We start from the raw sequence: 18,001 nt of genomic DNA on the forward strand, positions 1-18,001 counted from the left end.
TCTCTATCAAAGCAAGGCCAAGTTTTATGCCACCGTTATGATACTTTAATGTGAGTTCAATCGAATAGGTTCGTTATTTATTTCGTTAATTGTCCATAAAATATGAACTCCTTCGTGATACGTTAAGTCGTTCTGCGTCAGCCATCAAAATATTCCCTATTATTACCGAAAGCTCTCATGCGATTCAATGCATTTGATACGTTAGCATTCATTTATTTAAAGCATTCAAGAAAAACATTGACTGGGTGTCAGGGGCTTTTGAGGTCTCGTTCGTTTATGCGCCTTTAGAGAACACAACAACAATTTCTTTTTAGAATTTCCAAAACAGATTTACCTGAAAATTATATACGGCCCTGATAAAAAGATATAGCCATTTTAAATTTTCAGAATGAGCTAATTCACCCCTGAAAACCGGAACACTGAAGTTTTCTCAAGCATAAGATATACCTTTTGAACCTTGGAAATAAGCTACTAAATTAGAAAAACCATCATAAACTCACGTTTAACATTCCATTTGTTGAACAAAGTAGTGTTTATAATAAAATAAATGAGTTATTCCAATTTCGTTGACGCTAAAGATTAAATATTCTTCTCTTGATTTCTATTTCATTTTCGATAATTATAACGAATTGAGCTCGCTACCACCCATATTAGCTCTGATACTCATATCCATTCATTCATTATATTTCATTTATATGATATCGTTGTTTACAAGAATTGCCATTTAACCTTAAAATCTCAAATAAATAATATTCATCTATGAAAGTTCTAACACAGACTATAGTAATCTGTGGTTTTAAGTTTGAATTTCAAATTTCGAGTGATGCCAAATATAAACACAGCAGTTCGGTTCGAATAATCTATGTTCTAACCTAAAATTTTCATTTACAGTTTACACTGTTATTGTTATAAGATATTTGTTATGAAATGAAGCATTTGATTTGTTCCAACTATCTCTTAAAAATATTGAAATGCATCAATATTTTTGAAGCCATCAGTATGAAAATATGGAAATATGTAAAATATTCTGGCTCTGTAATCAATGGAAAATGTTAGACTCCACTTGTAATCAAATTTGTTCTTAATGTGTACCTATATTATAGCCAACTTTACTACTTAATTCATCTTGATTTTGGCACTGAAAATAAATGAGAAGTATTCAATTTAAATATCCACAATAGAATATCCAGTTTCTTTCAACTCACCTAATTTGTTTTCACATTAAAACAATTATGGCCCTCTTGGAAGTATGTCAATCATATGCTCTTAGGATGAATTTATGGAATAGCAAAAGAATAAAAGTATTCAATCTCAATCACATGAAAATTTGTCTAGTATGTACCAAGTCCTAGTGGTATGTTGTTTCGATGTGGGATATTGATTGTTGTCATTATAATGGGACTATTTTGTGAAAACTTTCTTAAACATGGGCTTTATGAATAATCTGGACTTTTCAAAAAGAATGTTGATTTTAGTGAAGTATCTTCTTATTATCAGAGCTGTGCCAAAGTTCAGTAATTTTTAATCAAATCGAGGAGTTGAGGTGAGCTTATTCACTTTTACAACTTCATGAGAAAACTCGGACACAAGAGGGTATGAGGTATAGAAAAAAAAATTATTATTTCTGCATACAAATCAAGACTTCAATTACCACAGTTAGAATGATCCGATTTAGTTTGAATATGCGCCGTTTTGTTCTATAACTTGTTATTTTGAAGGTTTGTGTATGCCTTTCTCATAGAAGCCCTAGTCGGTATTGGCAAAAAATTGAGACAGTCGATTTTCACAAGCCTCTGTTGAAACGAATTTTGCACCAGCAAAATTGTTTGCCATGGACAGCAAGAGATGGTAATCACTTGGGGCCAGGTCCGTACTATAAGGTGGATGCATCAGAACCTCTGGCGAGTAACTATCTATGTGTGTGACCTTACGTTGTCCCCATGGAACACAATTCCTCTCCTATTGGTCGCTTCTAGGCGATTGCTTCCTTCAGAGGGTCCAAATGTTGACAGTACAGTTCCAAGTCAACACTTGTGCCTTAGGAGAACAGCTTATGTAGATAATTCCCTGCCAATCCCACCGTTTAAACACACAGCAAAACCTTCCTGAACGTTTCCGACGGCTCGCCGCTTTTTTACTACGTCCGTTTTCGCTTGACGTTGTCGTAAGTCATCCACTTTTCATCACCAGCCACCAACCGCAGCGATTCGCAGATGGAAATTCGGTCCAAGAGGTTTTTTGCGGTAGCTCGTGTGGTACCCATATATCTAGCTTCTTCTTGAGACCAGCCTTATGCAAATGGTTCCAAACGGTTTTTTGTGCAATCTTCAACTCTTCAGCAATCGAAACATGACTCGACAATGTCCATGATTTTGTCGATATTTTCGACAATTGCTCTCCAGCGCGTGATGTATCTTTGATATAGAAATCAATAGATTCCAATTTTTCTTATTTCGGTTTTGTTTTGTTCAAATAAACAATTTCCGGGGTATTGTTTATATTGTTCCAACAAAATTCGCGCAACAGCAGCTGTAAATTCCACAACAAAGGTTATCTCTTCAATACAACGGAACATCTTAAGTATGGCATTCCACAATAAACAATTAAAATAATCAAACCTCATTAGAGAAAACGATAAAAGTATAAATATCACAGCATCAGTTGTACTCTCTCATTCTGTAAGTCGAATTGGATGTTGGAAAAATATAGATAATGTATATTTCGTGTTCACTTGATTATCTTTGGCGTTAGTAATCGTTATTGTTTTTTTCCGTTTTAAGTTGTGGAATTTGCCGAAGAAATTTTAAATTATAAACTGCGTTAAAGCTATATACATCAATGAGATTCGAACCTGAGGTTAGTTGAGATTCTGGAGTATTAATAACTAATTAATATGCTAATGTTTAAGGGGGTGACTCTTGGAGTCATTTAAATAAAAAACTTCACATGAACGTATGTCGTAAACTTGTCAACTTTTGAGATACAGGGTGTGTCGAAGTTTCTAGGGAAAAAATCTATTTTTTCACATCCATCATGATGCTATTGCAGATATTTTTTTGACGGCACTACGATACATACTCTGATATACATATTCAAGATACATAATCTGATATACAAACAATTTTATTATTTTTTTCCAGTGGCGTCTATATGGGTTTCACATTGAATATTTTTTGCTTCTTTTAAAATTATAAATTATTCTTGAAATTCTCATTCATTTCTGAACAAATTTGATATTCTGATTTTGCTTTGTGTTGCCCATCGTTTTACTTCAGGGACAAATTCCTTAGAGTGTCGTGGGGTGAATATTCCGTATCGGCTAAAATGCAATTGAGAGCTTGAAAAACGAATGAGAATTCAGTAAATTCATTTTCTTCGTTATATTTCTTAAAAAAAAAATTGCTTTTCATATACATACTCAAGTAATTTCCACGACATGGTCTACCCTGACACTTTTAGCAATTGGTCCCTGAATTAAAACGATTTTTATTGTTTTAATCGAAAAAAAAAACGAATGAAGTATTTTAAAAATTTCAAGATGATCACAGTATTCTTAATTTTTTTTGGATTGGTTGTGAAATTGATGCATTTAGTTTTTGTAGAATGAATTTCATTTTTAGTAACGTACTGAGAATTATTTTATGTAATTTTCTCATTATTATTATCTGTCATTGTCTTGTTTATGTTCATTAATTAAATAAATTATTTAAATAAACATATATCAATCAGAATTTTTTGAGAAGGAATACCCAATATTATCGTGATGAAAAATCCGATTGTTGAGTTGCTTTCTAATTATATAAAATAAATACTTGGAAGGTGACTTTTTGTGACGATTTTTTATTGACAACTTCGTTCTAACTTAATCTTGTGTCATAATGACAATAACACACTACAAAAAAATATAACATTTAAAGCATGAAACAATGAAGTACAGCATGTCCCAACATTCTCCGGCCCCAAGCTTATTCCACACCCAACCTTGCTGGAGCCTTCAAGATTCGACCAAACCTTGATCTTTCGACTGAGTTTTCATTCTTCTCTTCTTTTTTCTTATTCTTTCGTTTCTTTTCTGTAGTGATAACTTCTTTACTGTTTGATTCTGATGCTGTTCCTAATTCTAATGGATAAATCCTTTGGAATGGCCTAATTATTATTCCGTTCTTCGTTTTTACTTTTGCGACCCGGCTAACTCCATCTTTTCCATCATAAATTTCTAATATTCTTCCCATTGGCCAAAGTACCCGGATGCCAATTATGTTGAGTCGCTTTCTAATTATATAAAATAAATACTTGGAAGGTGACTTTTTGTGACGATTTTTTATTGACAACTTCGTTCTAACTTAATCTTGTGTCATAATGACAATAACACACTACAAAAAAATATAACATTTAAAGCATGAAACAATGAAGTACAGCATGTCCCAACATTCTCCGGCCCCAAGCTTATTCCACACCCAACCTTGCTGGAGCCTTCAAGATTCGACCAAACCTTGATCTTTCGACTGAGTTTTCATTCTTCTCTTCTTTTTTCTTATTCTTTCGTTTCTTTTCTGTAGTGATAACTTCTTTACTGTTTGATTCTGATGCTGTTCCTAATTCTAATGGATAAATCCTTTGGAATGGCCTAATTATTATTCCGTTCTTCGTTTTTACTTTTGCGACCCGGCTAACTCCATCTTTTCCATCATAAATTTCTAATATTCTTCCCATTGGCCAAAGTACCCGGATGCCAATTATGTTGAGTCGCTTTCTAATTATATAAAATAAATACTTGGAAGGTGACTTTTTGTGACGATTTTTTATTGACAACTTCGTTCTAACTTAATCTTGTGTCATAATGACAATAACACACTACAAAAAAATATAACATTTAAAGCATGAAACAATGAAGTACAGCATGTCCCAACACCGATCGAAATGAATTTCGCATGTCTATATAATAAACCATAGGGTACAATTTGCACGATTTTTAATTGTTTTTTGACTATATTAGAGGCACTGGTCCTATTATACTCAAAACATAAAATTTCATAGCAGCAGACTGATGACCGGAAGTTTAACAATATGATGGTGATGTGGTGAGTCTTATCTTTCATTCCTCGATTATTCTCGGAAGTTTATTGAACCAAAGAGTCTTTTTATTAGAATTCTCATTTTGGTTTAAATTCCCAATGAGGAAACTTTGAATTCATTCTTGGAAAAAAATGTAATAATATGTGAACAATATCGGTTATGCATCCAGGCATTTCAATTAATATCCTAATATTAATTAATTAATTCAAAAAAAAACTCCATTTTCGAAATGTGCACAATACTCAAATGATCAGTTTATCAAGATCTACAACATATCAAAAATTCAGCCAAATTCACGCAAAGCCATTTCCCATATAAAACGTGCGGGGTCCTTTGCATATTTAATCAGAAATCAGTCAAATGAATATTTCATTCAATATAATATACATTCATAACGATATAGTAAAATTGTGGATTTGAAAATATATCACAATCCGACAACGTAATCTAACCATGTTGGGGACATGTAAAAATTGCGTATACTCCCTCTATCTATGTATATTATTCTATGAGTGATTTTAATGAATGGAAGGAGCACTCAAAAGTTCCTTAATTAAAGCCGTTGCTTACCTATATATTTTTTTTAAATTCATCCGCTTTCTGTACTGTTTGAAACGTCCAATCGCGTTGAGGTATACGTTGTTTCATCCTTATTTTAGCCGTAGACTTTGATCGGCTACTTTGTTTCTGTGCAATGCGGCTTGTTTGCAACTTTATCCGTGGGATTCACCAGAAGACGGAGTGCGGGGGCGAACGCATAATAAATTCAGGCTGAATTATGGTTGCGAGTCTGCCCACAGGGTGCGTGGGCCTCCAGAATGGGATCGGTAATAGAGTTTCACACTATCGTTCCTTCTAAATAAAGAGTCCCAACATCGTTTATATCCTCGAATGCGAATAGCCAAAAATGGCCTCGAATTTCACTCAAAGATCATATTATTAGATAGTATTCATTCGTATGTGTGAAGTTCAAAAAGTTCATAGAAAAAAAATTATTATCAAGAATTCGTGGGTTAATATCGGAAGTTCCATTCATAGTTTCAACACTTGGACTTCTATATTCTACCCGTATAGTACTATATTGCATCAAAACTGCAGACATTTTCACGGATTCGTTTGTCTGTGGATGCTATCATCAATTTCGAGACATTCTGAGGAAAATGTCTTGGCACCCCATTGTCAGATTATCGAGATTTGTGAGAAACCAATCACATATGTAAATGACATCAATAGTGATCACAATTGTTATCCCTGAGGATATATGATTATGATTTTTCCATTTTCCCCCATTACAGCTCGCGATGCCTGGTTATGAACATTTCGGCTAACATATTTCATATTATTGGACATCAGATATATGAGGATTCAGTTATTATGGTCTCTCTTAAAAAAATCTCACAATATGTCGTTTCTCGGTCATGTCAATTATTCTGGCGTCATCTTGTGTCATATAAAGATGTATGCAAGGTCTTGGATTTTGTATCTCATTTCATAGCCAATGTGGAGCAGCGTATAAAAAATTATCGATGGCGGTGCCTGATATAACCAAGGAAGATCATTTGTCAGTCGGGTTCTGGCCGCCGAACATCCAAATTCCATCAATACCAGAAATGAGAGTTCCCCGATTGATGAGCAAAAACCCCGAAAATTGCAAAAAATCCATTTTCACAGCTCCATATCTCGAAAACTGTCCATATTTGAGCTTTGTGGCTAGGGACTTTTCTGATCAGTTCATCAAGAACTACAACATATCAAAAATTAGGCCAAATTCACGGAAAGCCATTTCCCATACTAAACGTGCGGGGTCCTTTGGTTTCGTCCATTTCATTTGAATCAAAACTGAAAGTGTAACTCCAAAGACTGATTTCTTTTGGTGGTTTGGCTTATTTGACAACAAAACTCCTACCCAGGTTTTTACAAATTCAATAAAAATAAAATATACAAAGATCGATCCTTTTCACTCTTAACAAATAATATTGAAATTAAAACTTAACTTAACAGTGAAGTTAATGTAATAACGCCAGGAATTACGCAGGTATTCTCTCAGTTTCAGGAACTACTTGTATATCTCAAGGAAGTACTTCTTCGATATTTTTCAATCACAAGAGAGGTTTCTGTTGTTCCAATCCCACGGGAAGTGCTTTGGGAAAATGAACAACGATATTAGAATATGTTAACCTGAAATTTACAACTCCTTCTCGGATTTCTAACCAAGAAATTATAAAGAAATCATTACATTTATCATAAAATAAACCTGAGAAGGTGTTTCGCTGAAATTATTTGACACAAAAAGAATTCTACCAAACCTGAAATACTTTTCTACTAGATGGGCGACTCTAAAAAAAAAACTACTGTTTCAAATATAATCAATCGTGTTCTGGTGAGATTATTACCTGTTGAATGCAAATATTCATGTCGACACTTACCGAGAATCCCGAACCGGCGTGAACTTGGCAGCCACTTTTCAGCAGCCGATTTCATTCCAGCAGCCAAACGACCAGTGGCGTCGGTAGAATTCAAAACTAACGAATCGATCTGTTTTTGGGGTGCAACGCAAGAATTTGCTTTGTGAGTTTACTTGAACGACTTCAGTCAAGTTTTTATGACATTTCAATGCACAAAATAATATTATAGATGAACTTGAATTATGCTGATCAATGAAACGACGGGGTATATACAAGTATTTTCACGAATGAAACCTTGAAAAACGTTTAGCCAAGTTGATATTTTGAATACTTACTCTTCAATAGAAACAGAATAACATATCCTAAGCACATTGATTTGCAGGCCGTCTAAGGGGTAGTTTACACTTGTGAATTTTTCGAAATTTTCAAAAATGACCCTGTCAAAAATGTTTAGCCAAGTTCATATTGGGTATTATTACTCTCAAATAGCTACAGAATAACATATCCGAAGGATTTTGATTTGCAGGCCGTCTAAGGGCTAGTTTAAACTTGTGAATTTTTCGAAATTTTCAAAAATGACCCTGTCAAAAATGTTTAGCCAAGTTGATATTTGGTATTATTACTCTTAAATAGCTACAGAATAACATATCCGAAGCACATTGATTTGCAGGCCGTCTAAGGTGTAGTTTAGACTTGTGAATTTTTCGAAATTTTTGAGAATGACCCTGTCAAAAATGTTTAGCCAAGTTCATATTTGGTATTATTACTTTTAAATAGCTACAGAATAACATATCCGAAGCACATTGATTTGCAGGCCGTCTAAGGGGTAGTTTACACTTGTGAATTTTTCAAAATTTTGAGAAATGACTCTCTCAAAAATGTTAAGCCAAGTTGATATTTGGTATTATTACTCTCAAATAGCTACAGAATAACATATCCGAAGGATTTTGATTTGCAGGCCGTCTAAGGGCTAGTTTAAACTTGTGAATTTTTCGAAATTTTCAAAAATGACCCTGTCAAAAATGTTTAGCCAAGTTGATATTTGGTATTATTACTCTTAAATAGCTACAGAATAACATATCCGAAGCACATTGATTTGCAGGCCGTCTAAGGTGTAGTTTAGACTTGTGAATTTTTCGAAATTTTTGAGAATGACCCTGTCAAAAATGTTTAGCCAAGTTCATATTTGGTATTATTACTTTTAAATAGCTACAGAATAACATATCCGAAGCACATTGATTTGCAGGCCGTCTAAGGGGTAGTTTACACTTGTGAATTTTTCGAAATTTTCAAAAATGACCCTGTCAAAAATGTTAAGCCAAGTTGATATTTGGTATTATTACTCTTAAATAGCTACAGAATAACATATCCGAAGCACATTGATTTGAAGGCCGTCTAAGGGGTAGTTTACACCTGTGAATTTTTCGAAATTTTCAAAAATGACCCTGTCAAAAATGTTTAGCCAAGTTGATATTGCGCAAAGTTATTCTTCAACAGCTAGCGAATAACATATCCGAAGCACATTGATTTGCAGGCCGTCTAAGAGGTAGTTTGCACTTGTGGATTGTGGACAGTCTTCCCATCGCATAATTGCGGGCTATTGTGGCTCATTGTTGTGCAACTTGTTAAGTCTTATTTGAGTTTATTTAACTTGAATCTATATTCCATAGGAGATTAACATGAAGGTAACACAACCAAATATTATCATGGCTAAAAATTTCAGACAGGGTCATTCTCAAAAATTTCGAAAAATTCACAAGTGTAAACTACCCCTTAGACGGCCTGCAAATCAAAATCCTTCGGATATGTTATTCTTTAGCTATTTAGGAGTAATAATACCAAATATGAACTTGGCTAAACATTTTTGAAAGGGTCATTCTCAAAAATTTCGAAAAACTCACAAGTGTAAACTACCCCTTAGACGGCCTGCAAATCAAAATCCTTCGGATATCTTATTCTGTAGCTATTTAGGAGTAATAATACCAAATATCAACTTGGCTAAACATTTTTGACAGGGTCATTTTTGAAAATTTCGAAAAATTCACAAGTGTAAACTAGCCCTAAGACGGCCTGCAAATCAAAATCCGTCGGATATGTTATTCTGTAGCTATTTGAGAGTAATAATACCAAATATCAACTTGGCTAAACATTTTTGAGAGAGTCATTTCTCAAAATTTTGAAAAATTCACAGGTGTAAACTACCCCTTAGACGGCCTGCAAATCAAAATCCTTCGGATATGTTATTCTGTAGCTATTTAAGAGTGATAATACCAAATATGAACTTGGCTAAACATTTTTGACAGGGTCATTTTTGAAAATTTCGAAAAATTCACAAGTGTAAACTACCCCTTAGACGGCCTGCAAATCTAAATCCTTCGGATATGTTATTCTGTAGCTATTTAAGAGTAATAACACCAATTATCAACTTGGCTAAACATTTTTGACAGGGTCATTTTTGAAAATTTCGAAAAATTCATAAGTGTAAACTACCCCTTAGACGGCCTGCAAATCAAAATCCTTCGGATATGTTATTCTGTAGCTATTTAAGAGTAATAATACCAAATATGAACTTGGCTAAACTTTTTTGACAGGGTCATTTTTGAAAATTTCGAAAAATTCACAAGTGTAAACTACCCCTTAGACGGCCTGCAAATCAAAATCCTCAGGATATGTTATTCTTTAGCTATTTAGGAGTAATAATACCAAATATGAACTTGGCTAAACATTTTTGACAGGGTCATTCTCAAAAATTTCGAAAAACTCACAAGTGTAAACTACCCCTTAGACGGCCTGCAAATCAAAATCCTTCGGATATGTTATTCTGTAGCTATTTGAGAGTAATAATACCAAATATGAACTTGGCTAAACATTTTTGACAGGGTCATTCTCAAAAATTTCGAAAAATTCACAAGTGTAAACTACCCCTTAGACGGCCTGCAAATCAATGTGCTTCGGATATGTTATTCTGTAGCTATTTAAGAGTAATAATACCCAATATGAACTTGGCTAAACATTTTTGACAGGGTCATTTTTGAAAATTTCGAAAAATTCACAAATGTAAACTAGCCCTAAGACGGCCTGCAAATCAAAATCCGTCGGATATGTTATTCTGTAGCTATTTGAGAGTAATAATACCAAATATCAACTTGGCTAAACATTTTTGAGAGAGTCATTTCTCAAAATTTTGAAAAATTCACAAGTGTAAACTACCCCTTAGACGGCCTGCAAATCAATGTGCTTCGGATATGTTATTCTGTAGCTATTTAAGAGTAATAATACCCAATATGAACTTGGCTAAACATTTTTGACAGGGTCATTTTTGAAAATTTCGAAAAATTCACAAGTGTAAACTACCCCTTAGACGGCCTGCAAATCAATGTGCTTAGGATATATTATTCTGTTTCTATTGAAGAGTAAGTATTCCAAATATCAACTTGACTAAACGTTTTTCAAGGTTTCATTCGTGAAAATACTTGTATATACCCCGTCGTTTCATTGATCAGCATAATTCAAGTTCATCTATAATATTATTTTGTGCATTGAAATGTCATAAAAACTTGACTGAAGTCGTTCAAGTAAACTCAAAAAGCAAATTCTTGCGTTGCACCCCAAAAACAGAGCGATTCGTTAGTTTTGAATTCTACCGACGCCACTGGTCGTTTGGCTGCTGGAATGAAATCGGCTGCTGAAAAGTGGCTGCCAAGTTCACGCCGGTGAATCCCGACACAATTCTCGCCGTTAAATTTAATTCTAAATCTCAACCTAAACTAGTAATGGATGAAATTTAAGACAAGGTATTCTTCCTGAAGTCTCGATAATTATTGAAAATCTGCCAGAATATTCTCTCTGTTTCTTTCTCTAGATACGCGCATCCGCATCCCGACCAATCGCACACGACGAATCGACAAATTACCGCGTCTTCGAAAACTTCAGCAGCGCAACATGAACTGAAGCGTGCAAAATAATTACAAATGACAGTTATTCCACTTTTTAATTATAATGAAATAGACCAACGTCTCTCTGTGCTGACAAATTGCAATTAACAAATTCTGAATATTTTAAAAGTTTGTCTGACGAAGGAGTCTGATTTAGACTACAAAACGTCAAAAGAGTTAATTAATTCGAAGTGTTATTGTTCGTTTAATTGTAGGCAACATTTTTTCCAACCTAACTTACCATTTATTGCAATTATATGCTCAGGAGCATTTATTCAAATATTTTTAAGCTTGTTTCAGCAAGTTTGAGTGAAAACTCTCTCTTCGTAAAAAATCGAATCTTCTGAGAGGTCTCTCAGAGGCTTAGGAAAGTAGGGATAAAAAGATGTATTTCCTTAAGCCTTTACAAAACGAAACAACAAACAAAACAAGACTCTATAAAACCTCACGATGCAATTATTGCATCATTAAATACGCTTGATTCACTGACACTGTGCAGCGGGGTTTGGAATTAACTACAGACTTCGAGTTATAGAGGTAATTTTTGTGTTTCTTCGACTTATAGAGGTGAAATGGTAAAATATATCTGTAAAATCATTTCCAATTATGCATGGGAATTTTTTCAGCTGAGCCAAGTTTTTCCAAGAGTATTGAAAATAACTCGAGTTATCGAGGATTTTGAGTTAACGAGAGTCTTCTATAGGGTAAATGCACTGGTTCTCGACCAGTTAACAGAAACATCGATTTCGAGCACGATTTTTTCACACATAAACTTATCAAATTTTAATGGTGTTGGTGTTCATCGATTCTTTGGAGAGTTTTAAATGATTTGTCATATAATTTTAAGCGTTCTTTCCGCATTTAACCTTTGAAATGTGAAAACATATAGAAAATCGCAATAACCTTCGGTTCTCGACCACGCCGCAGAGTTCTCGACCATTTTTGTGTTAGTTTTCGACCACTAATAATAGTGGCCGTTCCACTTGAAAATAAAATAAAAAACTTTAGAGCGAGATGAGTGATTAGTACTTACTCTCGTACCGTTCCATCGACATCACTACCTATCACTCAGATGGGTTTCAGATGAGGTAATCAAGTAAGAAACACTCGGAACGTAAAAAAAAATTATTTTGCAAAAGTTTCCACTTTCTTTAAATATTTCAAAATAGCATCTCATACAACATTATTTGGTTATTTTGCTCTTAATATCTATTTAAAAACTAATGAGTAAATAAAATATAAAACACCGACCACCAGTGGTCGAGAATTAAGTACAATCAAATTGGTTCTCGACCTCGAATAAATAAAGGGTAGAAATAAGTGTTTCAACGTTAATTCGGTGGTCGTAATTCAGAAAGTAGATAAATAAATAAACCAGGGTATCGAAAAAAAACCAAATTGATCCAACAGAAATATATCGGTTGAAATAAACAATTATTGAAGTAACATATTGGTTCTCGACCACTTTGGTCGAGAAATAAAAGATACAAATTTTCCAATACCAGTTCGCGACCGCCGAATATTGAACAAAAAAATATACATTTATTTGCTTCTTGATTGAAATACACTCAAAAATATATCTTATAGTTGATATGGAACAAAATATACACACATAATTCATTCAAAATAAGAAATAATTTCTATTTTCTGGTCATATATCACAAAGCACTTTTCTAAGAGAGGACGAGAAAAAACCCTTTTCTATGATAGACGATTATAAACTAATTTTTATCGCGAAAACTTTGACCTATACCACTACTATGCAAACTATCTTGGAAGGGTAAAATGGTCGAGAACACGTACCGCGAAAATATTTTGCACTACATGATATATTTTTATTATTATTTTATCTGAAATCACGGAATGGTCGAGAACTAGTGCCGGTCGGCTAACCAGTGCTTTTACCCTACTATTCTTTAGACCGATTTCAATAAACCAAAATCGCCGATGGCTTTGTTGACCGGATTTCTTGTGCACCATCGCGTCCAGCCACAGGCCTTATTACCTCATTCGCGCCGACTCGAAATGTAAATATATAATCGTTGGTCAGTTTGGAAGCGGTTCTTCCGAGAATTCTAAATTCGAATTCCTGCGTTGCTGGTAACGACGAATGCCTCCGAACGGCGAAGATGTTATGTGGACAAAAACTCGAGTACCAACAACCAACCCGTTCACGGTCGCGACATCTATCCACGTCGCGGATCAGCGACCGCTGACGCCTACTCGATGATGAATGCCGTCCCTCGAAAAGCTATCGGAAATTGTCGGTCTTCGAAAACGGTGCGAATTTTACGTTGAGATTTTTTGTACAATTTTTTTCCGATTATTGTCTTGACGTAACAGGCGAATTGAAAAGTCCCCTGTCTACCATAGTAAAACACATCTTTTTTTTTTTGACAAAATTCGATTTTATTATTCAACATAGTTGCCTTCTTGGACGATTCAGCGATAATAGCGATCTTCTAACTTCTCGATACAATTTTTGTAGTACGATTTGTCTTTAGATTCAAAATAGGCCTCAGTTTCGGCGCTTACTTCTTCATTCGCGCTAAATTTCTTTTCAGCGAGCATTCTTTTGAGGTCTGAGAACAGGAAAAAGTCGCTGGGATACAGATCTGGCGAATACGGTGAATGCAGAAGCAATTCGAAGTCCAATTCATGCGATTTTCCCATTGTTTTCATTGATTTGTGACACGGCGCATTGTCTTGATGAAACAGCACCTTTTTTCTTCAAATGGGGCCGTTTGTTTTAACAATTTCATCCTTTGAACGATCCAATAACTCCATATAATAATTGCTGTTGATGGTCTGGCCCTTTTGAAGGTAATCAATGAATATTATACCTTGTGCATGCTAGAATACTGATGTCATAACCTCGCCAGCTAACTGTTGTGTTTTTCCTCGCTTTGGATTCGGTTCATCGTGTGCAGTTCACTCAGCTGACTATCGATTGGACTCCGTAGTAAAATGATGGAGCCATGTACTTCCATCGGCACATATCGACGCAAAAATTCAGGTTTATCGTACTTAAACTGCTTCAAACACCGCTCAGAATTATTAACACGTTTTTGCTTTTGATCGATTGTGAGCTCGCGCGGCACCCATTTTGCACACAGCTTTTTCATCTGAACTTGTAGTTCAGATGATATCTTCTCAATATCTGCCCCGATCAACTTCACTTTACGGTCATTCAAAATTATTTTGTGAACTTTTTTGAGTTTTTCCTCGGTGACAGCCTCTTTTGGGCATTCACTGCGTTCAGCGTCTTCGGTGCTCATTTCACCACGTTTAAACTTAGCATAACAATCAATGATGGTTGATTTTCCTGGTGCAGATCCCGGAAACTCTTCATCACGTCAAGAATTTGCTTCAACTGTATTTTTTTGTCTTCAAAAAGCAATATTTCATCACAACACGAAATTTTTTTTTCATCTTTTTTCAAATAATAAAAGTAGCTACACTCACAACACAATATCTCAAAAACTAATGGTCGCACTGCTGTCAAATTTTGATACGTATCGTTTGAAGGTTGGTACTAACTAAAAATCATATGGATTTAATACTAGCACCGCCATCTGTGCATCAGACTTTTCAATTGGCCAAGCCCTAATAGATAGAAGGAGCATTGTAAGTCACCATTCCTGGTTCGAAATTCAAGCAACGGTAGTTAAAAAAATTTAACATAAACAAAAGAATAGAGAAAACCACTGACTTAGTTAAATTAGATTAGATAAATTGCCTTAGAAACAAATGACTAGGTTAAAATTACGTTTATTCATCAAAAGCAATCACTCAATTGTTCATGCCGAATTTCAGGAGGATCATATCATCGATCATCACAACCCCTTGTCTATATAACCTAACCGACAACAATGACATTGGTATAAATTCCATTCCATATATGACCTAGATATCGTATTGTGGTCTTCAAAGATCCAATAGGAGCATAAACGACGAGTGCTCAAAAGCTCCTAACTCCAAGTTAGTACTGTTTTTAGAATTTTTCTTTTTAAAAGAAGAAAATTCCCGACGATAAATTGATAAATTCTATAAAAGTAGTTGGAATTGAAAAATTTTCATACGGCTAATGTTTCCTGTAGAAATTATAGGTACAGGTACCAAACTGAATAAACAGATATTCAAGGATCTACCTGATTTTGCAGAGTGGGTGTAGATCTGCTGGCATATTGGTATTTATTCTAGAATTGTTCTGTGCGTGGTTAGATATACTGTGATATGGGAGAAAATATTGAAATATTGGTACAAAAAAATTTGCATTATTTTAATACCGAGACCTTGATTTATTCAATTTCTGTCAAGGCATCTTATACAGGGTGAGTAGTCAAAAATGTGTACCGGGCTTTCTGGGGGTGATAGAACATTGAATTATAAGTATAGTTCGATGAATAAACTTATGGCCCAAAATGCATATTAAAGGAGATATACCCTTCCAAAGTTGATAAAAATAAAAAACTTTCTTCGCATAACTTCTAAACGGTAAATGCCACCAGATTGAAATTTCATTCAGATATTGTTATAATGGTTGTTTTTAGATGGTGAGTCATGATTTTTTTGGTACAACTTCTATGACTATTGATAAATCTCGCGATGAATGAATCTGCTGACATCATGTGACCAAAACGAATACAACGAAAGAAATTGTTCCGAAAAAATCATGACTCACCCTTTAAAAACACCCTTTTTATTATTAAAAATGTAGAAGTGTAATAAAAAAAATTTCAATCTGTTAGCATTCACCGTTTAGAAGATATGCGGGGAATTTTTTTAATTTTATCAACTTTGGAAGGATATATCAACCTTTATATGCATTTTGGGCCATGAGTTTATTCATCAAACTATACTTATTTTTCAATGTACTATCACCCCCAGAAAGATCGGTACACATTTTTGACTCACCCTGCATATAACATGGGATATTCAAATTCCAAATGGGTAATTGCATGATGGTACATTTTTTGGAAAGCGTGCAATATTACTTGTTAAATTGATATTGAAAAAGAAAGTATCATTTGCATGATATATCAGCTACAAGATATCGAAAGTTATATTTACAAAGTAGCTACAAATGAATTCAAATATAAACGGAAAAAATCAGCATATAAGGAAATTATGGCCAATTAAAAACCAAATATTGGCACATTTGAAAATAGTTAACCTCATTTTGTACGTCTTGTTTCTCTGTATAAATTAATTCATTCATTGATTTTAGCTGAGTTATTTTCATTACGAACTGGAATCGTTCTAGAAGAAACCCAACCCTTTTAAATTTCAACATTTTATGATCTGGATTACCAATTCTACCCCAATTTTACATATTGAATATTCGATGTTCAGTAGGTTATGTCATTTAATCATGACAAGATACGCGCTTCAACAACATTCAGAAATCGTTTAATTATTCTTCAAAATCAGTGTTCATTTGTGAATTCAAGGACGACATCACTTATTTATTATAATAATAATATAATAATAATATAGTTTATTGAATCATAAACAATTATTTAATCCACTCACTATTTATTCTATTGTAGATAAATTTGGAAGTGAAACCAAGTGCGACTCAGTACTTGGTACTGGTGTAAAGAATATTCATTTTCAGCCTAACCTACTGAACACAAATGACATAAGAAATGTCAAAGATAATACATAGTCTACCCAATATAATCATTTTGAATTGTTAATTTAAATCTATTTCTAGTAGAACACTTATCGAATTTTTTTCCATTTTACTTTAGATGGGATATCATTTCAAATTTCAAAATGACATTAATTGTATATTCTGAACAATAATTCGAAAATTTCTTTAATTAACTAATATTAATTTTTAATTTTTTGGTGTTTCAGGCGTCTTTGCAAGAGTTATCAGCCAAAAAAAAAGGAAGAGGATGAATATCATCAGTAAGTAGAATTATCTTTTTATTGTAAACATTTCAACTTTAAATAAAATTCACGAAAATTGCGTAGAAACCTATACCTTAATATAAATTATATTTATTTAATATCTACAGATGTATTTTACCGAAACTACTAGTTACATTGTAATGAAATTTCATACGAATATGCTTTGGAAGGTGGTATATCCCATGAATTTGTTTTTCTAACTGACTCATAAAAGACGCTAGTTACACGTTTCACACCAAATAGTATTGAACATAACTTTTTTGAGGTTAGATTCTCAGAATTTCAAGTGAACTTCATCATTCAATTTCACACCATAAAGGTACTCTTTGTAAAACTCGATACAGTGCACCGTTTTCGGAATATTTTGATTTGAAAATTATATAACGGATGCTGGTACACAGTAATGATTATAATTATTACTAGGCAAATATCACAAGAAGAAAATTAAATTAAAAAAATAATAAAATAAAACGCTACATTGTATCGAGTTTTACCAAGAGTAGCTTTTTGGTGTAAAATTGAATGATGTTCAAGTTCATTTGAAATTTTGATTAATAAATCTAACCTTAAAACAGTCATGTTCAATTCTATTTAGAATGAACCTTAGAGTTTCTTATTAACTCAAAATATATTGAAATAAATACCTAAATATATCAGAAATTC

The 18,001-nt window shown here is 33.7% G+C and overlaps 1 protein-coding gene across 7 annotated transcripts in view; it reads left to right on the forward strand.

The window, feature by feature from the left end:
- Positions 1–18,001, forward strand: part of LOC123670909 (formin-binding protein 1) — a 91,872-nt gene that overhangs the window by 47,071 nt on the left and 26,800 nt on the right. For all 7 annotated transcript variants that reach the window (XM_045604488.1, XM_045604492.1, XM_045604494.1 and 4 more), the window contains exon 3: positions 17,282–17,335. In XM_045604488.1, the coding sequence (XP_045460444.1) occupies positions 17,282–17,335 (54 nt within the window). The remainder of the gene's footprint in view (positions 1–17,281; positions 17,336–18,001) is intronic.

The sequence above is a fragment of the Harmonia axyridis genome, chromosome 1, assembly GCF_914767665.1.
Source record: "Harmonia axyridis chromosome 1, icHarAxyr1.1, whole genome shotgun sequence".
Classification (NCBI taxonomy): domain Eukaryota; kingdom Metazoa; phylum Arthropoda; class Insecta; order Coleoptera; family Coccinellidae; genus Harmonia; species Harmonia axyridis.